A 24,553-nucleotide genomic window follows, 5' to 3' on the forward strand; every position below is an offset into this window, starting at 1 on the left:
CCGTTATCCTGTAGGCCGCCCTGCAGCCTGGGCGTGGCCCACGTGTCCTCCCGCTGAGATGCAGGCTCTGCGTGTGGGGCAGGAGCATCCCTGAGGCTCTGTGTGCCCTCAGCCCGTCACACCTGCACATACGTGATGTCTGTCTGTGCCCTCCCCTGGGTTAGGTGGCATCTGCCAACCCCATGGCTCCCAGTTTTTCTCTCTTTCTCATTAGCGAGTGTCTTTGACAGAGCTGCTTTAAGACTCCATAAACTTCCAGTTCTGCCTCAGACTTTCACCCACGATTTTTTTAAAAGATATATTTTATTGATTTTCCACAGAGAGGAAGGGAGAGAGGGAGAGAGCTAGAAACACCGATGAGAGAGAAACATCGACCAGCTGCCTCCCGCACACCCCCTACCGGGGATGTGCCCACAACCAAGGTACGTGCCCTTGACCAGAACTGAACCTGGGACCTTTCAGTCCACAGACCGATGCTCTAGCCCACATGTGTCAAACACAAGGCCCGCGGGCCAAATCCAGCCCGCCAGGCCTTGCAATGTGGCCCTCACCGCGCTGTCATCACTGCACTCCGCTGTCAGTTTATGACATTGTCAGTTTATGACTGTTCAGTAAACCATTCGGCCCGCGATTTAGGCTGGATTTTAGATTTTGGCCCCTTCTCTGATTGAGTTCGACACCCCTACTCTAGCCACTGAGCCAAACCGGTTTTGGCTCACCCATGATTTTTTTTAAAAATATATTTTATTGATTTTTTACAGAGAGGAAGGGAGAGAGATAAAGAGCCAGAAACGTCGATGAGAGAGAAACATCAACCAGCTGCCTCCTGCACACACACACACACACCCACTGGGGATGTGCCCCCAACCAACGTACATTCCCCTGACCGGAATCGAACCCAGGACCTTTCAGTCCACACACCGACACTCGACCACTGAGCCAAACCGGTTTCGGCTCACCCATGATTTTTGGCATTCGCTAGCACTTCCTGCCTGAATCAAACACCAGGATGGTGGTTGCAAAATGGGACTTCCCTAGCTTTCAATTCTGTGTTAATTCACCTGTTTGCATCCCAGAGAAGGTCTCCTTTTGCCAATATGTCTTTCTAGAAATAAAAATTTAAAAAAATTTTTTTAATTGATTTCAGAGAGGAAGAAAGGGAGAGATACAAGCAGCAATGTTAAGAATCATCGATCAGCTGCCTCCTGCACGCCCCCTACTGGGGATCAAACTCACAACTGGGGCCTGCGCCCGTGCCCTGATGGGAATCAAACCGGGACCTCCTGGTTCATGGGTCAATGCTCAACCACTGAGCTACACCTGCCCGGGCGCCAATGAGTCTTGAACGCCGCTCCGAACTTGCTTCTTTTGTTGTTGTTGCTGTTTAAACAGAGGTGTAGAGCTACCCAAAAAATTTTTTTAAAAGGTGTAGAGCTCATGGGCATGGGCAGTCACTAGCTAGATTTCACAGTGACGCCCACTTACGGCACAGATTGCGAAGCTGCCCTCTGAATGGTGATGGTTTAGGAAAATACTCAGCTGGTCCTGTCTCCGAGCAATGTCCCAACTTCCTGACTCCAGGGGGAGAGATTTATGAAGGAAAGGAGGACCCCCTCCCCCTGCCTGACCTGCTGCCCTTTGACCCCTCCCCCCCAGGCTGGCCTCCAGCTGTGTGAGTTCCGAGGGCCTGGCCCCCCTGGCGTCTGCTCTGAGCCTGTGTCACCACCTGGAGGAGCTGGAGTGAGTCTCAGGGAGGAGGGGTCTGGGAGGGGCTGAGGGCCAGGGGTGGAGGGGGGGACAGGGAAGCAGGGTTTTGGGGAGCTGGGGAGTAGAGGTCAGAGGATCACTTTCTCCCCGAGGAGTCAGGGTGTGGCCTGGGGAGGGCTGAGCCCTCTGTTCTTGGTCCCACCTCTACCTCTTCCTCAGTGCCCTGGGCTTGCATGCTTCATCTGTAACCTGGTCGTGCCCTTCTCTGCCCAGGTGGCTGTGGGTGAACAGAAAAGATCACTGTGTGTGGGGGTCGGGGGATGAGGGGATGGGGGTGTGTGGGTGGCGGGGGGGGGGGGGGCGGTGTCCCTTGCCCCGGCCTCCTCTTCGGCAGCCCTCACTCAGGACATCATGTCTTAGCCCGGCCATGCCCCCTCCTCCAGGACCCCGGAGCCTGGCCGTTGGAGCCAGGAATGCCCCCAGGGAGCTGGGCAGGAGGGCAGGCTAGGATGGGCTCCTGCGGGCACGGAGGGGTCCAGGCTGGGCAGGCTTGCCTCACCCGCCCCTCGTGCCTGGTCCCCCCACAGCTTGTCTAACAATCAGCTCGGCGAGGCGGCCGCCCAGGTGCTGACGGCGGCCCTCAAAGGCAAGAGCAGGCTGAAGAGGCTGGAGTAAGTGCCGTGCTTGGTGCCGGGAAGGGCCGGGGGAGCGGCCTGGCCACCTGGGCAGCTTTTGGGAACACGAACCATCCAATCCCTGCCTGGCCCGGCGAGCTGGACGCCCTCCTTTTTACTCCCCGACCTGGCTCTGAGGGCCGTCCCAGTGCTTGCTCACGCCAACCCACCCCAAGCCGGAAATGCACTGGCATCGACCCATGAACCAAGAGGTTACCGGTTTGACTCCTGGTTGGGGCACATGCACAGGGTTTCAGGCTCAACCCCAGGAGGGAGGTGTGCAGGAGGCAGCCCAACCCCAGCCATGCCAAGGCCTCCTCTGGCTCCTCCCCTCCAGCCTCAGCCACTTCCCCCTGGACTACTCCACGCTGGTTGTGCTCACGCGAGAACTGCACCGAATGACCCGCCTGCAGAGCCTCTGGTGAGTGCCCGCGCAGCCCCGTGGGCGTGGGCGGGAGGACTGGATCTCCACAGGGACCTCCGGCCCAGGAGGCGCTGTGCCCTGTCCTTGGGACATTCCTGCATCCTGCCGGCTGGTGCCACTGCCCCTGCCTTTCCATGCCACCAGCTCCACGAGGTACCTGCTCTGGGGCCCCGACCACGCTGAGTAGTGAAGATCTAGACCAGCGATTTCAACCTTTTCCATCTCGTGTCACACAGACACATTACTAACATGGCACACCAGAAAAAGGATACATGTTTTGCCAATGTGACCAAAGAAACGTGTATAATTTTTTAAAATATGTTTTTATTGATTGTGGAGAGAGGGGAAGGGAAAGGGATAGAGAGATAGAAACATCTTTGATGGCTGCCTCCTGCACACCCGCTCCTGGGGTTGAGCCTGAAACCCCGGGCATGTGCCCAAACCAGGAATCAAACTGGTAACCTCTTGGTTCATGGGTCAATGCTCCACCACTGAGCCACGCCAGTGGAGCAAGGGCATAATTTTGATTCCTTCACACCAGACAGCTGTTGTTGTGTTGGCTGTTGCCGTGTGTTTTTTTATTTGACAATCTAACGGAAAAGAAGCCAGTGCTCTTGACTACACAGTCAGGTATATTGCATGTTCTTGTATGTGCCCCAACTGGGATTGAACCCACACCCCTGGCATGTCAGGACGATGCTCTAGCTCCGTGTGTCCATCGTTGTCCTGTTGATATTGGGCTCGGGTGACTAATGAGTTTGCCGACCACGGCTCTAGCCGCCGGCGCTGCCTGGCCAGGGCAGGTGTTGCCTGTTAAGAACTCCTGCGGCACACCGGCCGAAAGTCTCTGGTCCAGACTCAGACCTGGTGACCTTGACAGTCTCCCCTGTGGCCGTCTGAGCTGGGGGGAGTGGCCTGTCCCTGCCCCAGGCCCCAGGACACTTTGGAGGGGGGAGAGGACAAAAGCAAGAGGCTCCTTGAAGACACTCCTCACGTGTCGGTGACACGCAGCCGTAACCCCTGACGTAGGGCCCGGGAGATCCAGTGGCGGGAGGTGAGGATGCTGTTGGCAGCAGGAGGCGTGTAGGGCAGACATCTGGCAGGACCTGGCAGACACGGGATAGGGGTTTGGTGTCCTCACCCAGCACAGTGTGAGGGACCGCCTCAGAGGCAGCCGCGGCCTGTCTCCAGATGTCAGCCTCCTCCTGGTCTGGGACCTGGTCTGGGATGGGGCCGGGGGTGGGAACCCACAAGCTGGGGGCGGGCGGCTGTTTCCAGTTCCGCTGTTTGTCTCTGCAAGCCTGAGCCACAACCAGATGGGAGAAGAGGGTGCCTGGTACTTGGCCACCCTCCTGCCCCCGCTGCCTGAGCTCCGGAGGATAGAGTGAGTGGCCGGCCCTCCCCACGGGGGCCCTGGGTGTTGGGGGGCGGGGGGGTGCCCCGTGGTCTGAGGAGACCCTGGTTTCTGCCTCAGGCTGAACTTCAATGTCAGTGCCAGCCGGCGGGCCTGGGTTCCCTCCCGCCTTGCTTGCGTTGGGACCGCGAGCGGCCCAGCCCCTGCCCCTCTCTGGGCCTTTCTGCCCCACCAGCCTGGGAGGGTGTGCAGGGGCAGTGGGTGCTGTTGGCAGCAGGAGGCGTGTAGGGCAGACATCTGGCAGGACCTGGCAGACACGGGATAGGGGTTTGGCGCCCTCACCCAGCACAGTGTGAGGGACCTCCTCAGAGGCAGCCGCGGCCTGTCTCCAGATGTCAGCCTCCTCCTGGTCTGGGACCTGGTCTGGGATGGGGCCGGGGGTGGGAACCCACAAGCTGGGGGCGGGCGGCTGTTTCCAGTTCCGCTGTTTGTCTCTGCAAGCCTGAGCCACAACCAGATGGGAGAAGAGGGTGCCGGGTACTTGGCCGCTGTCCTGCCCCGGCTGCCTGAGCTCCGGAGGATAGAGTGAGTGGCCGGCCCTCCCCACGGGGGCCCTGGGTGTTGGGGGGCGTGGGGGGTGCCCCGTGGTCTGAGGAGACCCTGGCTTCTGCCTCAGGCTGAACTTCAATGTCAGCGCCAGCCGGCGGGCCTGGGTTCCCTCCCGCCTTGCTTGCGTTGGGACCGCGAGCGGCCCAGCCCCTGCCCCTCTCCGGGCCTTTCTGCCCCACCAGCCTGGGAGGGTGTGCAGGGGCAGTGGGTGCTGTCTCTTAGGGCCCCCGGAGATGAGGGTGTCTGAGGGTCTAATGTCTGGCCCCTCCTCGCAGCCTCTCAGCGAATGGCATCAGCGGGACTGGGGGAAAGCGGCTGGTGAAGTCCCTTGCACTCTGCAAGCACCTGGAGGAGCTGCTGTGAGTGTGTGTGGGAGGGGGGATGGGGGGTGAAGAGGGGGACTGGCCTCCACCCCCTGTGTCCTCACCCCCCACCTGGCCCTCATCTCCCCCGGGAGGCGCAGGGCCGGGCCTGAGGCAGCCAGCCCACCCAGTGCTTAGCCTCCTCCCTTCTCTTCTTTCTTTCTTTCTTTCTTTCTTTCTTTCTTTCTTTCTTTCTTTCTTTCTTTCCTTTTGTTTGTTTTGTTTGTTTTGTTGTTGTTGTTTGAAGCATTACAAATAGTAGTGCATATGTCTCCTTTTTCCCCCTTGACCTACCCCCAACCTCCCCTATCCCCCCAGTATATGCCTTCACCTGCCCTCCCCCCTCCCCCCCCAGTCTTGTATCCATTGGTTGTGTTTATATGCATGCACACAAGTCCTTCGGTTGATCTCTTACAGGCCACCCCCCCCCCCCCACCTCCCTTGCCTTCCCGCTCTAGTTTGACAGTCTGTTCAACGGTTCTTTATCTCTATAACTATTTTCCCCCATTTCTTCTCTTTGAAAAATCTTGCAACTGCAGGCTAGAAATAAACATATAATAACGGAAAACGTTTGAGTACCAATTTCAATGTCCAACTCCTCCCTCCTCTTCCTCCAGGCTCAGCTGCAACGCCCTGGGGGACCCCAGCACCCTGGAGCTGACCCTGGGGCTGGCCCGGCGCCTCAGAGTCCTGCAGTGAGTGTCCCTGCCCCGTGGTGTGTGCGGGCTAGTGGGCGGGGCTCCCCATAAGCGTGTGGGGGTCAGGGGCCTCAGCCATTGGGCTGCCCTGTCTGCAGACTCAGGGGTCCCAGGTTCGATTCCAGTCAAGGGCATGTACCTGGGATGCGGGCACATCCCCAGTGAAGGGTGTGCAGGAGGCAGCTGATCGGTGTTTCTCTCCCATCGATGTTTCTAACTCTCTATCCCTTTCCCTTCCTTGCTGTAAAAAATCAATAAAATATATTAAAAAAAAAAAAAAAAAAGTTACACGGCTCCTGAGCCCACCACTGAGGGTGAGCCAGAGAAAAGCGCCAGCCGCACGGCCCAGCGTGTGCCACGGTCTCCCGAGCCTCGCGGCGGCCCTGGGGGCCAGGCTTTCATTGGCTTCCTTTCCAGAAACAGAACTGAACGCAGGGGAGGTGTGGAGAGCTGGCCTTCCTAAAACATGGAGCTAGGCCTTCAGCTCGGGGTCTCAGACTCCGCAGCCAGGGTCCCCGATGCCCCCTGGTCCTGTGTGGCTGGGCAGGGCCGTTACCCAGAGACCGTCTGAGGTCTGGCGGAACAGCCTGAGACAAGGCTGGGAGTGGGGGATCCAGCTCCCCTAACCCCCGACATGGTTCCCCAAGAGATTCCCCTCCCCCTCCCCTCTCCCCAGCCTGCGGTCCAGCCGTCTGGGCCCAGCGGAGGCGCTGAGCCTGAGCCTGGCCCTGGATGGATGCCCGCGTTTGGAAGAGATCAGGTGAGTGGGCACCTGGAGCCTGGGCACGGGGACGGGAGGGGGCGTCCGGGGGCTCTGCTCACAGCGTCTCTGCCCACAGCTTGGCAGAGAACAGCCTGGCCGGACAGGTCCTCCAGTTCCATCAGGGGCTCCCGCTGCTGAGGCAGATAGAGTAAGTAGCCCCCCAACCCCCTGGAGCTGGGCGGGAGGGTGGGGGCAGCCCTCTCTGACACCTGGGAAGGCCTTTCTTTTTTTTCTTAAATGTTTTTATTGAGAGAGAGAGAGAGAGAGAGAGAGAGAGAGAGAGAGAGAGAGAGAGAAAGAGAGAGAGAGAAACATCGATGAGAGAAACATCGATCTGCTGCCTCCTGTACGCCCCCTCCTAGGGATGGAGCCTGCAACCTGGGCCTGTGCCCTGACTGGGAATGGATCTAGTGACCTCTCGGCTCCTGGGCTGATTCTCATGCACAGAGCCACACCAGCCAGGCGGGAAAGCCTCTGAAGTGACAGAGGGGGAGCCCGGGACCCAAAGGGGCACTTTTCTAAGCCTCCCCACGCGCCCCGGCCCCCGGTCACTCTGCTGCCTCCTGCTCCGCGTACAGCCGCGGGGAAGGGGCTGGGGAGCTGGCCCTGACTCAGACACCTCCGCCCCGTCCCATCCCTCTCGTTCCCCAGCCTGGTTTCCTGTGAGATTGATGACCAGGCTGCCCAGCTCCTCATCGCCAGCTTCGCGCTCTGCCCGGCCCTGGAAGAAATCCTGTGAGTGCTGGCCCCTCCCCCAGAGCCCTCCGGCTGCTGACTGGGAAGCTCATTCTTGCTCAGTTGGGCCCTGTGTCCACAACCTTTTGTGCCCGTATCCCTGCCTGTGAGTGGCGGGAGGTCCCTAGAGGCTCTTTGCCCCTGACCTTCCCTTTGGGAGGGGCCTGGATATGGGACCTTGATTTACAAACCACCTGTTGGTAGTGAAGAGTAGCTGAAGCCAGCAGGCCCCCCTCCTGCCCACTGGCCTCGCCCCCCACACCCACCCCCTGGGCAATCAGAGGCATTCAAACCTTGCCCCACCGGCATGGCTCAGTGGTAGTGCGTCGTCCTATGAACCAGGAGGTCATGGTTTGACTCCTGTTCAGGGCACAGGCCCGGGTTGTAGGCTTGATCCTCAGTGTGGGGTGTGCAGGAGGCAGCCGATCAATGATTCTCTCTCATCATTGATGTTTCTGTCTCTCTTCCTCTCCCTTTCTCTCTGAAGTCGATTGTGTAAGTGTGTGTGTGTGTGTGTGTGTGTGTGAAAATAGGCAACAAATAGAGGTGCATGGATGTGACAAGAGTCACGATGGAGCACGTGTGTGGTGGGAGTTGGGACCATGATATTTCCGCTGCCTGGGTCTGAAGGATGGCCAGCTTGGGAATGGGTTTGGGGGGGAGCAGGGAGCCACCTTGAGAAGTCCTCGGGGGAGGGCACATGGCACCCCATCAGGGACCTCTGGTGCCTGTTGGCACCGCCCTCCCCATCCGCCACCTCGTCCTCACGCCCCACCTCCCTGCTCTCCTGATGCCGACCTGGCCCCTGTCCCGCAGGCTGTCCTGGAATCTGCTCGGGGACGAGGCGGCTGCCAAACTGGCCCAGGTCCTGCCTCGACTGCAGCGGCTGAAGAGTGTGGAGTAAGAGGGGCCATTCTGGGAAGCCAGAGGGGGCGGGAGAGCCAGAGGGGAACCTCCATCCCGGGGTGAGCCCAGAGGCCAAGGATCAGGCCTCTGCCTCCAGGAAGCCTTCCGTGCCCTAGCCCTAGCCCTAAGCCTAACCCTAACCTCTAAACCACATGTGTCAAACACAAGGCCCGCGGGCCAAATCCAGCCCGCCTGGCCTTGCAATGTGGCCCGCACCGCGCTGTCATCACTGCACTCCGCTGTCAGTTTATGACATTGTCAGTTTATGACTGTTCAGTAAACCATTCGGCCCGCGATTTAGGTTGGATTTTAGATTTTGGCCCCTTCTCTGATTGAGTTCGACACCCCTACCTAAGCCCTAACCCCTTACCCCCACCCTCACCTTTGTCCCTTGACCATTGACCCCCTCACCTTTAGCCTTTTACCCTTGACCTTTGACCCTGACCCTTGCCCCTAACACCTTATAGCCATGACAACCCTAACCTCAGACCCTAGTCCCTTGACACTAGATCCTTGACCACTGACCTCTGACCTTTGACCCCCTAACCGCTGACCTTTGACCCTGACCCCTGATTTTTGACCAATGACACTGGCATTTGACCTGTGACCATGACCTTTGGTTCCTGAACTTTGAAACCTGACCTCTGACCTCTGACCATAACCCTCAACAGCCCTACCAATCCTAATCCTTAACCCTAGTCTCTGGATCTAGATCCTTGACCCCCCCCAACCGTTGACCCTTGGCCCCTGGCCTTTGATCTTTGACCCATGACCTTTCACCTTTGATTCTAACCCTTGATTCTTGACTCTAACCTTGTCAACCCTGACAACCCTAAACCCAACCCTAACCCTAGACCCTAACCCTAGATTCTTAACCATTGACCCTTGACCCCTCATCTTTGACCATTGACTTTTGACCCTTGACCATCTGTCTCTCCCCTTGCTCTGCTGCGCCTCGGGAAGCCTGGAGAAGAATCGGATCACAGCGTATGGAGCCTGGCTCCTGGCTGAAGGGCTGGCGGAGAACCCCGGCATCCACGTCATCCGGTAACGGACCTGCTGGGGCTGGGATGCGGGCGGGCGGCCTCACCGACCCCTGCAGGGTACGGGGACCGGGGCTGGGACTTGTCGAGGAGACTTGGGCCACTCCACCAGGAATCTGGCAGCAAGTAAGCCTTGTCACACCAACCGCTGCCGTCCCCAGTTGTGTCACTTGGCCTCCGTGATTCACCGCTCCCACCTCGCCTGCCTCGCCCACCCATGGGGATCAGGATAGCGTTCACCTCAGAGAGCTGCTGAGGGCCAGTGAGCAGGCAGAGCCCGGGCACAGTTTCCGGCTCACAGTCAGCACTCGCCCTGCTGGCTCTGCCCAGAGGCACCGCACTCGGGTGCAGAGGCCGCGCACTGCGCGAGGGCATGGCACCGAGGACACCATGACCTCGAGGGCATGCTAGACGGCCAGCAGACCACAGCGACGCGTTTTGTTCTAGAAAAACCAGCAGGTCACGACCATTTCAGACAATGCAAGTAAAGTGTCTTTCAGAAGGGGGCTTTAACCCTAGCCAGTTTGGCTCAGTGGACAGAGCCTCAGACTGAGGACTGAAGGGTCCCGGGTTCGATTTCGGTCCAGGGCACGCACCTCGGTTGCAAGATTGATCCCTGGCCCTGGCCAGGGCACATGAGGAAGGCAGCCAATCGCTGAGTCTCTCTCATAGATGCTTCTCTCTGTCTCTCCCCCTCTCTCCCACTCTCTAAAAAGCAATGGAAAGGTGCCCTCGGGTGAGGATTAACAACAAACAGCGGAGCTTTGCTCTGACTTGGCAGGGTGTGTGATGAGCTGGATCACGAGTTCTCTGGCAGGAAGACTGACCTTTGATACCTGACCTCTGACCTCTGACCATAACCCTCAACAGCCCTAAGAATCCTAACCATAACCCTTTCCCTAGTCTCTTGACCTAGATCCTTGACCCCCCCCCAACCTTTAACCCTTGACCCCTGGCCTGGTGGTGGTCCAGGCTGGGGGTCTAACTACCTACAAAAGTCAGGGGGCGGTGGTGGCAAACACCCTCTCCCTGGGTGGCCCTGCCCGGTGTCTCTGGACACAGCTCTCCCCCGGGCGGCCTCGGTCTCCCGTCTGCAGGTAGGACAGGGAGGCAGAGACAGGAGGACGGGCGCTGAGTGTCCGTCTCTGTGTCCGCAGCCTCTGGAATAACCGCATCCCCCCGGACATGGCCCGGCACCTGCAGAGCCGGGAGCCCCGGCTGGACTTCGCTTTCTTCCCCAGCGAGCGGCCGGCGCCTGCGGGGACCTGAGGGCCACCTCATCCCCTTTGAATCCAGCCACGTGACGCCACACCTGCCCCCGCCTGGATGGGGGCTCAGGAGGAGCCTCAGCGGGCACCCCTGTCCCGCCCCAGGACGGGGGGGGGGACACGCGTGTCCTGCGACCGCCTTCAGGGAGGACTTTGTGAGAACCGGGAGCCTCGTGTGGCCCAGAGACGACCTCGCATCCCATGTGGCATGCGTGACCGGTAGGGACATGTGGCATCATGAGGGTGTCATGTGATGTATGACACAGAAGGTCACCTATGGCAGAGTTCCATGTGACATTACACGGGACTTGCGGTGTGGCCTGTGGCTCAGGGTCAGGGGTCCTAGCACCACACATGATAGAGATTGGTGGTTCATATAAAACACAGGACACATGTCCATGTCCCGTAGGACACGTGGCTGCCCCAGTGCCCTCGGGCTGGCCCAAGATCTAAGTTATTACTTTTTAAAAAAAACCAAGCGTGTATTTATAGATGGCACTTCCAGAGCAGCTAAGTAAGCCAGAGCCCGTCTTCCACCCGGGACTGGAGCGAGGCGAGTGTCCGAGCACTGACCGGCCCTGTGAACCGAGTCAGGGTCTTCAGGGGAGCCCCCTCCTGCCTCAGGTCTTAGCTTCCCCATCCGTAGACGGGTGACCCCCTCCCCTTCAGTGCTGACCTCCAGGGACCTGGGCCTGTGGATGGAGGGGGCCCAGTCTGTCCTGAGAAAGGGACAAAGCCAGGCCTAGGGTAACGAGGCGAGGCCATGGGGTCCGGCCACTACCTCCGCGACACCCAGGGAGCTCCTCGGGGCCGCACATGTTACACGGTGTTCCTGTTACTCCCCAGAGGGCGCCAGCGCGGCCCCGAGACCCTCTAAGCCACGTGTGACCAATAAACGGGACAGCCTCCCAGCCTCCAGTCCGAGTCGGATGTGTCCCGTGTTTTGTGAGCCGGGAAGTGACCTCCCCGAAGTCAGAGGTGGCTCAGCCCCTGCCCCGGGCCCCGGGGCGCAGAGTAGGACCGCAGAACAAAGACGAGCACTGGCTAAGGAGCCAGGGGTCAAGTCTGTGCTCTGTCCGCGTATGGACATGCGATCCAAGCCACCTCCTCTCGCCAGGCCCCACCTGCCCCCCCGAGGGGGTTAAAGAAGCTCAGCGTGTTGGAAACCTCCTTTGTGTGACTGGCCTTCTACGTAAACTCTTTCCTGAACTCGTTGTCAAGTATTTAAAGTCGGGAGCTTTTGTATCAAAATGCAGACCTTCAACCTGTCTTAGGGGCTAGTCCAGCATTCTCACTCAGGAGAGAGCGAGAGAGGAGAACCGGCTGCCTCCCGCACATGCCCCGGTGGGGGGCGGGGGTGGGGCGATAGTGAGGTGGTGGTGGTGGTGGAGATCTAACCTGCAGCCCAGGTATGTGCCCTTGACCCGGAGCTGAGCCCACGACCATTCTGGTGTGCAGGGCGGCGCTCTAACCACTGGGATCTCCTGCCAGGGCTGGCGGTGCCCTTTCGATGTGGCCCACACCCCCCGTTTCCTGCAGTCCCAACCAGTCCCTGATGATCCTCCCTCCCGTGTGCTGCTTGCCTGGTTCTTGCGAGAGTCTGGAAGCTTCTGGCTTAGAGGGTCTGTCTCCACAGGCAGGTGGTGCATGGCTTTGAAAGTCGGACGGGCCTAGAATGGACTATGGTGTGACCCCAAGCCGGGGGCTATTTCTGTGCAGAAGTTAGTAACAATCCCTGACCCCCCAGGACTTTTGGAGGGGTCAAGGGAAGCAAGGTATGCAGTCCCTAGTACGAAGAGGTAACTTACATGCCAGTTACGCCCCCCTTTTAGGGTTCAGTATCATGTGAGGGAGAGATGCTTGGAATGATAGGAGAACAGCACCCCCTCCTGGTCACCTGTGGGTCTCAGAGGAACTCTCCTCAAAAGTGGCCACGCACGGTGAAAAGCTGGCAGGGAAGTTGCAGCTACAGCAGAGCACCACTAGAGGGCAGGCTGGCCCAGATTTCTGCGATCGCATCTTTCCCGTTAGACCCGGAAGGGAGTTAGGTGATGCGAGCGAGGGGCTGCCCCCAGCCTGGTGGTGCCTCCCCTGGAAGGCTCAGCCCTGATCTTTGCCAACCTCCACATTGACCTTTGACCCAACCCCCGCTGAGTGTGAGGGGAAAGTCCTCTGGCCGAGTGCCAAACACCACACACCCTGTGCGGAGTCAGGGCTCACCTGGCACCACGTGAGGCCGCCAGCCTCGTCATGGGAAAGGGGGTGGGCAGATCGAAGATCCAAGAAGTTCACCTGCAAACTTTGAGCCCAAAGTTCCGTCCCCCCTTCCTGGGAGACGATGCCAAGGTGGCCTTGGGCCCTCAGGGTGCACCCTCATGCCAAGGGAGTCGTGCTGCCCCCAGTGTTTGCCCAAGACTGGAGGGTGAGTCCCTCAGAGCCCGCCAATGCCCTGCCCAGCCGGCGTGGCTCCGTGGCTGAGCGTGGACTACGAACCAGGAGGTCAGGGTTTGATTCCCAGTCAGGGCACGTGCCTGGATTACGGGCTCCATCCCCAGTCTGGGGCGTGCAGGAGAGGCAGCCGATCAGTGATTCTCTTTCATCATTGATGAAATTGGGAATTGAACAGGGACCTCATAGTTCATACTTTTGTGGCTTTTTCCCCCCTACTCCGCCTCCTTTCCCCCCTTCCCCCCAGTTTTACTGAGATATAATCAGCGTACACACTGTAAGTTTAAGGGTACGCCATGATTATGTTGGAGGCGGCTGGAAGGGCACCAGGTGTTAGACCAGTGAGTCAGACCAAACCTGGGTTTAGCGACCTCGGTCCTTAGGGTCTGGCTAGGAGAGAATTCAAACTGTGAGAGAACATCTATGGGGTAAGTCACAGAGGTAGAAGCAGCAATTCCTGGGAGAAATGGGCTTAGCAACCAGGTTCCAGAGGTAAAGGAAGGCCTTGGGGCTTGGGAGCGGGGAAGCTGAGGGTAACGTGCATGGGGAGGGAGAGGGGGAGTGAAGAGAGGGAAAGAAGGGGGAGGAGAGGCGGAAGGGAAAGGAGGGGGAACACACTGGCTCCTTCACCCTAAGGGTGTTCAGGGCGGAGGTTTTAGGGGAGGTCCCAGAAAGCCTCCATAGCATATTGGGTAGCTTGCCAGGTGTGTCCATTCAGGGTTGTGGTCTCCGCTGGCTGATTGGCCGGCACCAGGGCAGCTGGTCCTGATGTCACAATGGCTGGTTTGGTTGCTTATCCAGTGCGCAGACGGACGGATTGGCGACACCAGGGCAGGGCTCATTATTCAAGGCAGCTGGACCTAGGTCCACCCCAGAGGGTTTGGCTGCTTATCTGGGCCTGAAGCTGACATAGCCCTGGGGCCTACGAGTTATCTCTGGGGCTTTCCATTTCCATCTCGGTGACCTCCTGGCCCTGCTCACGTGCGTCTAACTGCCTGGAGCCATTTAACGAACAAGTTTCGTGAGATGATTCTCACAACCAGTTGAGTCGACTTGGTGTAGGCAGCAGGGAGGACACAATAGAACACTCGGCAGTTTTCCAGGTGAGTCCCTTTAGGATTGTGGTCTCCACTGACGGATGGGCCGGCCCCGGGGCAGCTGGTCCTGAGGTCAGCCATGGCTGGTTGGGCTGCTTATCGGGGCCCGGAGCTGAAGTACAGCTGCAGCTTAGCTGTTACCTGCAGGGAGGAACGGTCAGGGGGTCCCCAGCGCATGACCAGCCATCTGCTAGGGGAGGAAAGGTCACCTTAGGGTCAAGGTCCCGTCTTACATTTGCCCTTAGCTATCTGCCCTGATGGCCTTCTGTAGCTGCCCTTGCTCTACTTCCATCTGTCTAACTGCCTACCCGCTATCTCATATAGACACACACACACAAAAGGAAAAATGGGTGTGTTTTTTTTTTTTCCTTGACATGAAACATCTTAGGATCTACTCTCTTAACTTGCAAACTTTGGGGCCCTTACTCCCCACAGGGGCAGCCCCAGCTTCCTCCTCTGGACAGGGAGATGAGCAAAATGGGGCAAAGAACAAGGACCCGCTTTCTCCAGCTCAAAGTCGTCCTCCCGGCTCACCCTGCACTCCCGCCGGGAGGGCCTGCCCCCTGAGGCCTGCCGCGCCCGGTTACAGCTGTGCCGGGGTGGTCCAGGCTGGGGTGGTCCAGGCTGGGGGTGTAACTGGTTTGTGGGTCTGTGTGACCCTCAGAAAGTAAGGTGCTGGGCAAGGCGGGAGGGCTGTGCACCCTCCCTGTCCCTGCTCCTGCCCCCAGCCCCACCCCTGCCTGAAGGGCTAAGGCCAGGCCTCAGGGTGGAGGCCCCGGCCACAGCTGGACACATCCGGAGCTTCCTGGAAAAACCTCCCAGTGGCTGGTTTGGTCAAGACCGTCCAGGGGCTGAGCTGAGGAAGTTTCCAGGCCAGCCAGTCATCCTGGCATCCCTGCCCCCCCATGTGCCTCCCAGCCATTGGAGCTGGCTCCTTCCTCCAGCCACGCCTTGTTCCTTATTCCACTGGAGCCCTGGCCCCGCCTGGCTGCCCAGAAGCCGACCTCTGCCCAGAGGGCGAAGTCACAGCCCAGGAGCCTTCGTAAGAGAACGAAGGTCCAGCGGGGTTCCCAGGTCCAGTCACTGGATTGGGAGCATCTGTCTCCTGGGCCGGACCCCCCAGTTCACCACCCTGCCCCCTGCCCCCTGCCCCCAACACAGATCCCCAGGGCCAGGCTGGGGCTGACGGAGGAGTCTGGTGTCTGGGGCGGACAGGGTCGGTGCTCCAGCTGACCATCCCAGCTGTGGTCCCAGCTGACCGTCCCAGCTGTGGTCCCAGCCAACAGCCACCCCGATGGCCCAACGTGAGAGAAAAGCTAGAGAACTCCAGCCCCTGTCGTCTTCTGGCGCCAGCCGTGCGAGAAAAACTGAGCAAGAACTGCCCTCGGAGCCCCAGCCAGTTTGGCTCAGTGGATAGAGCGTTGGCCTGTGGACTAAAGGGTCCCAGGTTCGATTCCAGCCAAGGGCACATGCCCAGGTTGTGGGCTCGATCCCCAATAGGGGGCGTGCAGAAGGCAGCCAATCAAGGATTCTCTCTCATCATGGATGTTTCTATCTCTCTCCCCTCTCCCTTCTTCTCTGAAATCAATAAAGAAATATATATATTTTTTTTAAAGAAAAGGAAAAATAAGGAACTGCCCTCGAGCAGAGCCCCGGCGGCCTCCAGGGCCATGGAGACACTGAGGTTGGGGGTGACATGTGATAAACATCGTGTGGCCTTCCATCCTCTCCCTCCCCCACCCCTTTGGCACACTGAAGTGTACGCACAGGCAGCCCTGTCATCCTGGCCTATTTGTCCAGACAGCCTGGACCGCGGACATAAATACCCAGATGGCAGGTGCTTCTCACACACACACACACACACACACACACACACACACACGCCCGGAGCTAGGCCTATTTAGGGAAATTCAGGCCGCCCGCTTCCGCAGAGAGGTCTCCGCCGGGCTGAGGAGAGGCTGCCTCCAGCCTTTGGCAGCAGCGGCCTGGTGCCGTGTGTGTGTGTGTGTGTGTGTGTGTGTGTGTGTGTGTGTGAAGCGAGGACAGTGCAAATCAACCCACGTGGGCTCTCCTGATCCCTGACCTGTGTCTACACGGCTTTGTCGAGAAGTAATTCACAGACTGTGGCATGCACCCCTTGAACGTATCAATGGTTTTGAGAATTCCTACATTTTTGTGCAGCTGCCGCTATTATCAAATTTCAGGACATTTTCAGCCATCCCCAAAGAAACCTCATACCATGCTGAAACCAGTTTGCTCAGTGGATAGACCGTCAGCCTGTTGACTGAAGGGTCCCAGGTTTGATTCCAGTCAAGGGCATGTACCGTGGTTGCGGGCACATCCCTGGTGGGGGGTGTGCAGGAGGCAGCTGATCGGTGATTCTCTCTCATTGATGTTTCTAACTCTCTACCCTCTCTCTTTCTCTCTGTAAAAAATCAATAAAATATTTAAAAAAAAAAAAAAGAAAGAAAAAAAGAAAGAAAGAAAGAAAAAAGAAAGAAAAGAAAAGAAAAAAGAAACCCCATACCAATAGCGATCACCCCCCACCCTCTCCCGGCCAGATCATCTGCTTCCGGTCTCTGTGGCCTGGTCTAGCGTGGGCATTTCAGACACGGAATCGTGCCTCTGTGGGCTTTCGTAACCGGCTTCCTTCACTCCGTGTGTCTTCAGAGCCCATCCCTGTGCAGGGGCATCAGCCCTCCCTGCGGCTGGATAATCACGTTTCGTGTGCCCACGTGTTTTCCTTTCCCTCGGGTAGACAGACGCCCAGAGTAGAATTGCTGTGACCTCTGGCCTTGACACTCTGTCCCCTGGGCCAGGGTCGGTCTTGCCCTTGGACAGGCCCAACGACCTCATCCCAGAGTCTCCTAGAGGGAGCCTCGCTGACCCCACAGCTGGGTGGGTCTCCTACCTCCAACCTTTGCACTTTTCACCGGGTAATAGGATCGACTGGGTCCTATAGGTCTCGCCCCTGGGGTGGGAGGGATTGGGGTAGGGGGGGAAGCAGTTTGAGGGGAGGGAAGGACTCTGCTTGGGCTCACCATTGTCCATCTCCCTGACTGGCCTGCCTGCTTTGCAGCAAGGAGAGGAGAGGGGTTCAATCAGGTAGCGCTTCCTGGAGGAAGTGGGGCTGGAGCGGGGTCTCTGGGTGGGTTGGCTCCGTTGCTGGGCTAAGGGCTAGGGCTTTGAGGCCGCTGGGTGGAAGAGAGGTGAGGAGAGGTTGGGGAAAGGGGGGTCGATGGGGAGGGAGCAGGCAGGCAGAGAGCCAAGCCCAGAGCCCCTCTGAGGTACGGAAGTGCCAGGAAGGTTCCAGGTTAACCCTCACCTGCCTGGAATGCACACCCACAACCCCAGCGCCCCAATGAGCTCTCCCAGCCTCAGTGCCAGAGGCTCTGGACCTGCCTGGAGGTCTGGGGTCAGCCTCTTCCCCCAGGTCTGGTGCAAGGAGGCTGGAGGCTCGGTGATCTGAGACAATGAATGAATGGGGGTGGGCACGCACATCAACACCGCGGGGGGAGGGGTGGCTGCATGAGCGCCCCCATTCTTCAATGGGCGCCCCGTTTCTGAGAAGCAGGCCTTGGCAAAGGGGTTTTCAGCGCCTCCTCGCCCTCTCCCGCCTGCGGGGCTCCGGGCACCGTTCGCTGCCTCCTTTGTCAGAGGAGCGTGTGCCATCTTCCCGGCCTCCGGAGGCGAGAGAAAGCCGAGCTCTTTTACTATCGAATATAAAAGAGAAAATAAAAGAGAGAACGCCGCGGTCCCAGCGCTGCTCATTGCGGCCGGGAAGCCGGCCCCGTGGTTCCCCCCCTCGAGGGCGCGGCGCGGGGCCCTCCAGCCCTGGGTCCCCGCGTGGAGCCCGGAGCGCACGGCTCCAAACTCGGGGCGCCCGCGGCCCGGCCGGGGGGCGGGGGGTGCGGGGAGAGGCAGAGCAGCGGCGCTCGGGTCCCCAGAATCCCAGCCTGGTGCGATCGGACCCCGGGTTCCCAGCCCGGCGCCCTCGGACCCCGGGTCCCCAGCCCGGCGCCCTCGGACCCGGACTCCGGCCTCGAACACTCGGGCCCGCGGCGCGGAGAGCCCCGAGGGCCAGGGCGCGCCGGCGGCGGCGGGCGGGCGGGGAGCCGGGGAGCCGCGGGCGGCGGGCGGGCCAGTCCCCGCCACGCCCGCGGGGAGCGCCCCCTCCAGGAAGCGGCCGCCGCGCCGCCTCCCTCCCCCACGCCCGCCCCTCGGCCGGGGGCGGAGCCCGAGCCGCGGCTGCCGCCCGCCTGGCCGGGGAGGACGGGGAGGACCGGGAGGACGGGGGGGACCGGGAGGACCGGGAGGACCGGGAGGACCGGGAGGATCGGGAGGACCGGACCCTGCGGGCGGAGCGCACGGAGCGGCCACGCCGCCGGCAGCCTGAGCCTCGGCGCCCGCGGCCGGCGAGCGGAGCCGGGATGCCCCGGGGGCCGGGGGCGCGGGCAGCGGCCGCGGCCGCGCAGTGAGGGCGGCGCCGGGACCGCGGTGAGTGCGGCCGGGGGGACCGGGGCGGCCGGGGGACCGGGAGGACCGGGGGGACAGAGGGGCCGGGGGCCGGGCGGGCGGGGCGCCCTGGCCGGAGCTCAAGTTCGGCCTCGGGGCTCGGCTGCGGGCGGGCTGGGAGGAAGCGGGGTCCCGCCTGGGGGGCCTGGGGGACCCCGAGCCCCGCCGCCCGCGCGCGCCCGGACTCCGGCTCCGGTGACTCAGCTCCGGCCCGGCCACTCGGGGGCGCTCCGGCTCCGCCCGCTCCGCCGGGGGCAGGGGGGCGGCCGGGGCCGGAGGGGGGCCGCGCCCTGGGGGGCGGGGCTGAGCCCCGCTGTCTTGGGGTCCCTCCTCGCCTTCCCGAGGAGCTGGGGGCGCCCAGCAGGGGGGTCCCTGCCGCCGCCGAAGACGGAGACTGAGGTCGGGCTGGCTCTGGACTGGCGGGGGGGCGCCCCTCTTTTCACCCCGTACCCCGCCCCCAATACCCACCCCCACCTCCACCCCCGGGAGCTGCCCGAGGGCCCGCTCCCAGCCCCGGAACGGGGAGCGGGGAGGGAGTGGAGCTGACAGCTTCCTAGAAGTCGGAGTGTGTTTGCAAACTATTGTAGTTGGGTTTTTGTTTTTTTTTTCCGCCAAAGCTGTCTGGCACCTGTGTGTTGGGGTGTGTGTGTGTGTTGGGGTGTGGGGGGGGGGCATGAAGAGAGGCAGATGAATGCTCTTGCTTCCCTCCTGTTACCCCCTCCGAGGGCCGGGCTGCCTGGGTGAACACAGGGAGTCCTCCCTCTTCCCTTCTCTTCCCATCCCAGCCTCCCCTCCACCCCCCAGCCCGCCCCGCAGCCCCCTTTGGGGAAGGTCTCCTTCAGAGGGGGCTGTGATTAGCCCAGGTCACAGGTGGCCCCGGAAGCCGGGGCTCTGGTAGCCATGTGGGGGCTCCTCTTGCTGCCTGTGACCCCCCCTCCCCAGCCCTGAGATGTATTGGGGGTAGTGACAAGGGCAGGGCTCTGAGTGGCCTTTTGATTTATCCGTACGTAGCCTTTTTAAAAAAATATATATTTATTGATTCCAGAGAGGAAGGGGGAGGGAGGGAGAGATAGAAACATCAATAATGAGAGAGAATCATCGATCCAGCCGCCTCCTGCTCCTGTAGGCCCTCCGCTGGGTATTGAGAGCCGGCAACCCGGGCACATGCCCTGCCCGGGAATCGAACCATAACCTCCTGTCTCCTAGGCTGAGGCTCAACTGCTGAGCCACCAGGGCTGGGCATGCACTTTGCTTAGTTTTTGCTTGCCTGGGGTTGTGGGCTGTCACGGGTGGAGGGGGGCTTTTTCTGGTTCTTGGGGCACCCACACCGTCAGTCACGGGGAAAGGAGCCCGCTGTCACGCCCCAGGCTGCAGCCTGTGCGGCCTGATGGGGAGCGTTGGGAGACCTGGGTCTGAACACCCCCCCAGCAGTGCTACCCCCCACGCAGACCCTCCTCCCCTCCGCGTCCGGTCCCCATCCGTGAAATGGGCTCACGGTCCAGGCCTGGGCGGCAGGCTGGCAGCCAACAGCAGGCAGAGGCTTTATGGCAGTCCCTCTGGCACAGGGCCCGGTGGCCCCCAGAGCCTGGCACCGCCCCAGGTGGGCAGGCGACCTGCTGGCCGGAAGGGGCGGGGTCACCCGGGGTAGTTTCTTCATGCAAAGAGCCTGGGGCTGAGCATGTGGACACGGAGTCCTTCTCAGCCGCTGCCACTTCCTGTCTGTGTGCCTTGGGCTGGGGGGCGGGGCTGCCATCTGTAAAATGAAGCAGAGTATGACAGTCCGTGTACAGGGCTGCTGAGAGCCGGAACCAGGGGTGTGTGTGTTGGGGGCGGGGGGGCTGTCCTTCATCAAGTAGGTGTCTCTGGTGGGGTTTCAAGGGAACTCGGGGTCAGAGCCCAGCTGGTCTGGCCCAATGGTTAGGCGTCGACCCAGGAACCAAGAGATCACCAGTTTGACTCGGGGTCAGGGCACGCGGGCGTGCAGGAAGCAGCCACTCAAGGATGTTCTGGTCTCATCGGTGTCTCCATCTCTCGTCCCTCTCCCTTCCTTTCTTTAAAAATCAACTAAAAATACTTAAAACGCAGGGCCATAAGAAGAGGGTCCGGGGAGAGCATCAGATTCTATGCCCAGAAAGTAGTGAGACCAATACTCCGTACCCTGTGGCCTCTTGGGGACTTTCGGATTCCGGAAGTGGTAGGTGTGAGGGTTAAGTTCGAGGCTCAGGGCTCACAGGCCAGCTGTGACTGGTCCACCCTGAGCAAGCCTCCGTAACCCTTAGCTGCTCAGTGACCCTTAGCCTTGGGTGTCACGTTCATGGGAACGTCAGTTTTTTTAGGACCCTTCTGGGGTCTCCGCTCCGCCCTCTCCCAGCTCCTCCCTGGAGTGAGGCACTTCGGGTCCAGATGTTGGGCTTCGGGCTGCTCCCGGGCAGAGGCCGAGGGGGAGCTGAAGATGGGGGAGCTCCCATTTCCCCTCCTGGGGCGGCCTCGCTGGGCCCAAAGGAGTGAGCAGAGCAGAGAGCATCCTCTGAGAATCCCCTCCCTCCTGCAGAGCGGGCAGCCTTGTTGTCGCCAGGTAAGGTCCCTTACTGAGAGGCCCCAGGGCCCCATCTGCCCCATGCAGGTCTCCCTGGGGTCTCCTCCCTCCCTCCCAGGGGCAGCTGACTCAGGGGCAGCCTTTCCGGGAGCCCAGCCCCTCCCCTCCTGCCCAGCCCCCTCCCCTCCTGCCCAGCCCCCTCCCCTCCTGCCCAGCCCCTCCCCTCCTGCCCAGCCCCCTCCCCTCCTGCCCAGCCCCTCCCCTCCTGCCCAGCCCCCTCCCCTCCTGCCCAGCCCCCTCCCCTCCTGCCCAGCCCCTCCCCTCCTGCCCAGCCCCCTCCCCTCCTGCCCAGCCCCCTCCCCTCCTGCCCAGCCCCTCCCCTCCTGCCCAGCCCCCTCCCCTCCTGCCCAGCCCCCTCCCCTCCTGCCCAGCCCCCTCCCCTCCTGCCCAGCCCCCCCCTCCTGTCCAGCCCCCTCCCCTCCTGCCCAGCCCCTCCCCTCCTGCCCAGCCCCCTCCCCTCCTGCCCAGCCCCCTCCCCTCCTGCCCAGCCCCTCCCCTCCTGCCCAGCCCCCTCCCCTCCTGCCCAGCCCCTCCCCTCCTGCCCAGCCCCCTGCTGGGAGCGGCCCCTGGAGAAGGGCCCCCCTCACTTGTCCAGAAGGGAGAACACGGGGTCCCCAGGGGAGCTGTGGCTTCCTCCTGCGCCTTCATTGTTCCTGAGGACTGAGCCAGGGTCCGAGGGGGCTCCTGGCTCTCAGCCCAGCGTCCTGTGCCCTCCCCGGCCACTGGCCTCCGCTCCCTGGCGGTGTCGTGTGCGCTGTTCCCTGTTCTGTACCCCGGAGCGCATCTCCCCTGGCCCTGGCCATGCGTTCCTCCAGGGTCCCGGTGAGGCCAGCCCTCACTCACGGCCAAGCCGACGTGCTTGTTTTTCTCGGGGTTCGCTGCGCTACACCGGCCAGGCTGGCCCCCGTTTCTTGCTCTAGAAGATGGGGCTCTTGAGGCAGGAGCGCTCCCCACTGGTTCCCTCTCTCCCCGGCTCTGCAGCAGCTGCGAAAGGGCTTGGGGACGGAGGAGGGCAGTGCACAGGGGCTCCGGTTCCTCCCCCACTGAGGGCTTCCCGCCTGGTGCGGTCCTCGGTGGTCACTCACCCAATAATCGAGCAGCTTCTCTGGGCCGGGCCTGTGCTGAGGTGCAGCCACGGAGCTCCGTGTGGCGTGTGGAGACAGGGCAGACAAGCGGGTCCAGAGAGGCGGGAGGCAGGCTTCCGCTGGGGGGATGCCATGGGGGGGGGGGGGGAGTGATGGGAGTCTGTGACGGGCAGGGGGGCCTGAGGGCCAGGGGGCCTCCAGAGGGGGAGACAGTGACATGGAAGCTGGGACGTTCAGCTGTGGCGTTGGTCTCTCCTTCATGGCTGTGTCTCAGCCCACCTGGTGCCCCGCAGCGGATATGAGTGAATGAGTGAATGAATGAATGAATGCGTGAACGAGGGAGGGAGGGCGAGGAAGCAGCACCTGCAAAGGCCCTGAGATGGGAGCATGCTCAGTCTATCCCAGGACCCCATTCTCCCCGCAGCCCAGCTCTGCCTCTTTGGAGGGCTCCGGGGCACAGGGCCTGCCCGCTTGCCCTGGCTGTCCCGACACTGGGGCGTGTCCTGGGCTGCCAGCAGAGGATCCGTCCAGCCCCCCTCCTGCTGGGCCCCCACAGTCTTTCTGAGTCACACCACGAGCCCGGGAGGGGAGCGGTGTGCCAGGTGGCAGTGCCACGCTGCCCGGTGTCACACTCTGGTTGCCTCGGACTCGGTGAGCGACGCCGGCCGGTGCATTCATTTCTGGAGCTGCCGTCACAGAGCACCGCCACCTGGATGGTCTGTCGGCGGTCGGCAGACTCATTCGCCCACAGAGCCAAATACCAGCAGGACAACGATGGACATTTCTTTGGAGAGCCACATTTCTTAAACTTAAAACTTCTTCTAACGCCACTTCGTCAACATAGACTCGCCCAGGCCGTGGTCATTTTATGGAAGAGCCACACTCAAGGGGCCAAAGAGCCGCATGCGGCTCGCGAGCCGCAGTTTGCCGACCACGGGTCAAGGGGAAGGGACTTCCTGGCTCTTCTGGCAGCTGCGGGCATCCCTCACCTTGAGGCCATCTCACCCCAGTCTCTGCCTCCCTCTCCTGGCCGCCTTCCCTCGGTGTCTCACTGTCTTCCCTGAGGACGCCCGTCACGTGGGATTACGGACCCACCCCCCTCCAGGGTGCCCTCATCTTAACCAGTGACATCTGCACCGCCCCCACTTCCAAAGAGGATCCCATTCTGAGCTCCCGGGGGTCAGGATTTCAACATATCCTTCGGTGGGGGTGGCGGGCAGGCGGGGGAGACACAATCCAGCCCCTCACGGGCAGGCATGGCCTCAGCTCTCTGTGCCTCAGTTGTCTCATCTGTAAAATGGGGCCATACTCACAGGGCCCCTCTGCCGGGTTGCAGGGAGACCAGGCACTGGAGAGCAGATGGCGATGAACTTGGGCTGAAGGACCTGCCAAGGGGGGTCCCTGGGTGTGGGCCTCCTGCCTGGGGTGCGGGAGTGACCCCAGCTCTCGGGCTGGATGAGACGGGCGGGTGGGTGCTTCTCAGCCTGGCGGGTGTGGGCGGCGGGCGTGGAAGCCAGCGCGCTGCCGGGAGCCATTAACAAAAGGCAGGAGGTCCCCTCTGCGGGGGATGCGAGCAGAGGCTGCCGGTGGGGGAACCAGAGGGGGTTCAGGCAGCGGGCGAGCTGATGGCTACAGGCCTTCCTCCCCCGGAGACGCTGGGCGGGACTGGGACTGGGAGCCGGGGCGGCGATGCCAGCTAGAGTCCCCAGGGCTGGAGGGAGCCCAAGCCCTTGACAGGCAGGGGACCAGGCACGGAGTGGGACGGGGGCTTGTGGGAGTTCTCTCAGCGCTGGGAGCCCCTGTCCCCTAGGCCTCCCTTGGGAGTCCCCTGGAGGAGGCGGGGCGCCCCAGGGGAGAGCCACAGGGCCGAGCCCCAGTGCCCTGGCTGAGGCTGCCCCCGGGCCCCCTTTGGATGAAGCCAGACTTTGGCCCGCGGTCACTGTCACCACGCCCTCCATCATCCATTCGCTGGTCCACCCTCCGAGCCTGGCCAGGCCGGCCCCGAGGTCCCTGAAGTGCTTTCCGAGTCCCAGAGCACGTCCACGCCCTCCCCGGGAACTGGAGGGCGGGGCATCACCGGCCCACTTTGTGGGTGCAGGAGCCGAGGCTGGACGGGGAGGCTGAGGCAGAAGCAGGTCTCAACCCGGCACCCCGGGGGCCCCCACCTCCAGAGGCAGAGCTTGGTGCTCAGAAGGGGGTCACGGAGAAGAGCTTCCCCCTGGGGGTGGTCTGGTGGAGCATGGGGCCACCCCTGCCACAGCCTCCTCTG

At 61.4% G+C, this 24,553-nt stretch overlaps 2 protein-coding genes across 12 annotated transcripts in view; both read left to right on the top strand.

The window, feature by feature from the left end:
- Nucleotides 1-24,553, top strand: part of NLRC5 (NLR family CARD domain containing 5) — a 213,857-nt gene that overhangs the window by 53,430 nt on the left and 135,874 nt on the right. For 7 of the 11 annotated variants that reach the window (XR_014792916.1, XR_014792917.1, XR_014792918.1 and 4 more), the window contains 13 exons: nucleotides 1,657-1,740; nucleotides 2,295-2,378; nucleotides 2,719-2,802; nucleotides 4,106-4,189; nucleotides 4,661-4,744; nucleotides 5,044-5,127; nucleotides 5,748-5,825; nucleotides 6,505-6,588; nucleotides 6,668-6,739; nucleotides 7,243-7,326; nucleotides 8,143-8,226; nucleotides 9,196-9,279; nucleotides 10,433-11,425. Coding sequence is in view for 2 of the 11 variants with exons in the window: in XM_084861210.1 (XP_084717336.1) it covers nucleotides 1,657-1,740; nucleotides 2,295-2,378; nucleotides 2,719-2,802; nucleotides 4,106-4,189; nucleotides 4,661-4,744; nucleotides 5,044-5,127; nucleotides 5,748-5,825; nucleotides 6,505-6,588; nucleotides 6,668-6,739; nucleotides 7,243-7,326; nucleotides 8,143-8,226; nucleotides 9,196-9,279; nucleotides 10,433-10,544 (1,102 nt within the window). In the remaining 9 variants the exon portion in view is untranslated. Of the gene's footprint in view, nucleotides 1-1,656; nucleotides 1,741-2,294; nucleotides 2,379-2,718; nucleotides 2,803-2,949; nucleotides 3,434-4,105; nucleotides 4,190-4,638; nucleotides 4,745-5,043; nucleotides 5,128-5,747; nucleotides 5,826-6,504; nucleotides 6,589-6,667; nucleotides 6,740-7,242; nucleotides 7,327-8,142; nucleotides 8,227-9,195; nucleotides 9,280-10,432; nucleotides 13,512-24,553 lie in introns of those variants that run through there. The other 4 variants (XM_084861210.1, XR_014792923.1, XR_014792919.1 and 1 more) reach the window with 4 other exon arrangements.
- CPNE2 (copine 2) overlaps nucleotides 18,392-24,553 on the top strand; it is a 37,150-nt gene continuing 30,988 nt past the window's right edge. The window contains exon 1 of the mRNA XM_084861254.1: nucleotides 18,392-18,585. The gene's annotated coding sequence lies outside the window, so the exon portion shown is untranslated. The remainder of the gene's footprint in view (nucleotides 18,586-24,553) is intronic.

Source organism: Pipistrellus hanaki (genome assembly GCF_964339955.1).
Source record: "Pipistrellus hanaki genome assembly, chromosome: 15".
NCBI classification, from domain to species: domain Eukaryota; kingdom Metazoa; phylum Chordata; class Mammalia; order Chiroptera; family Vespertilionidae; genus Pipistrellus; species Pipistrellus hanaki.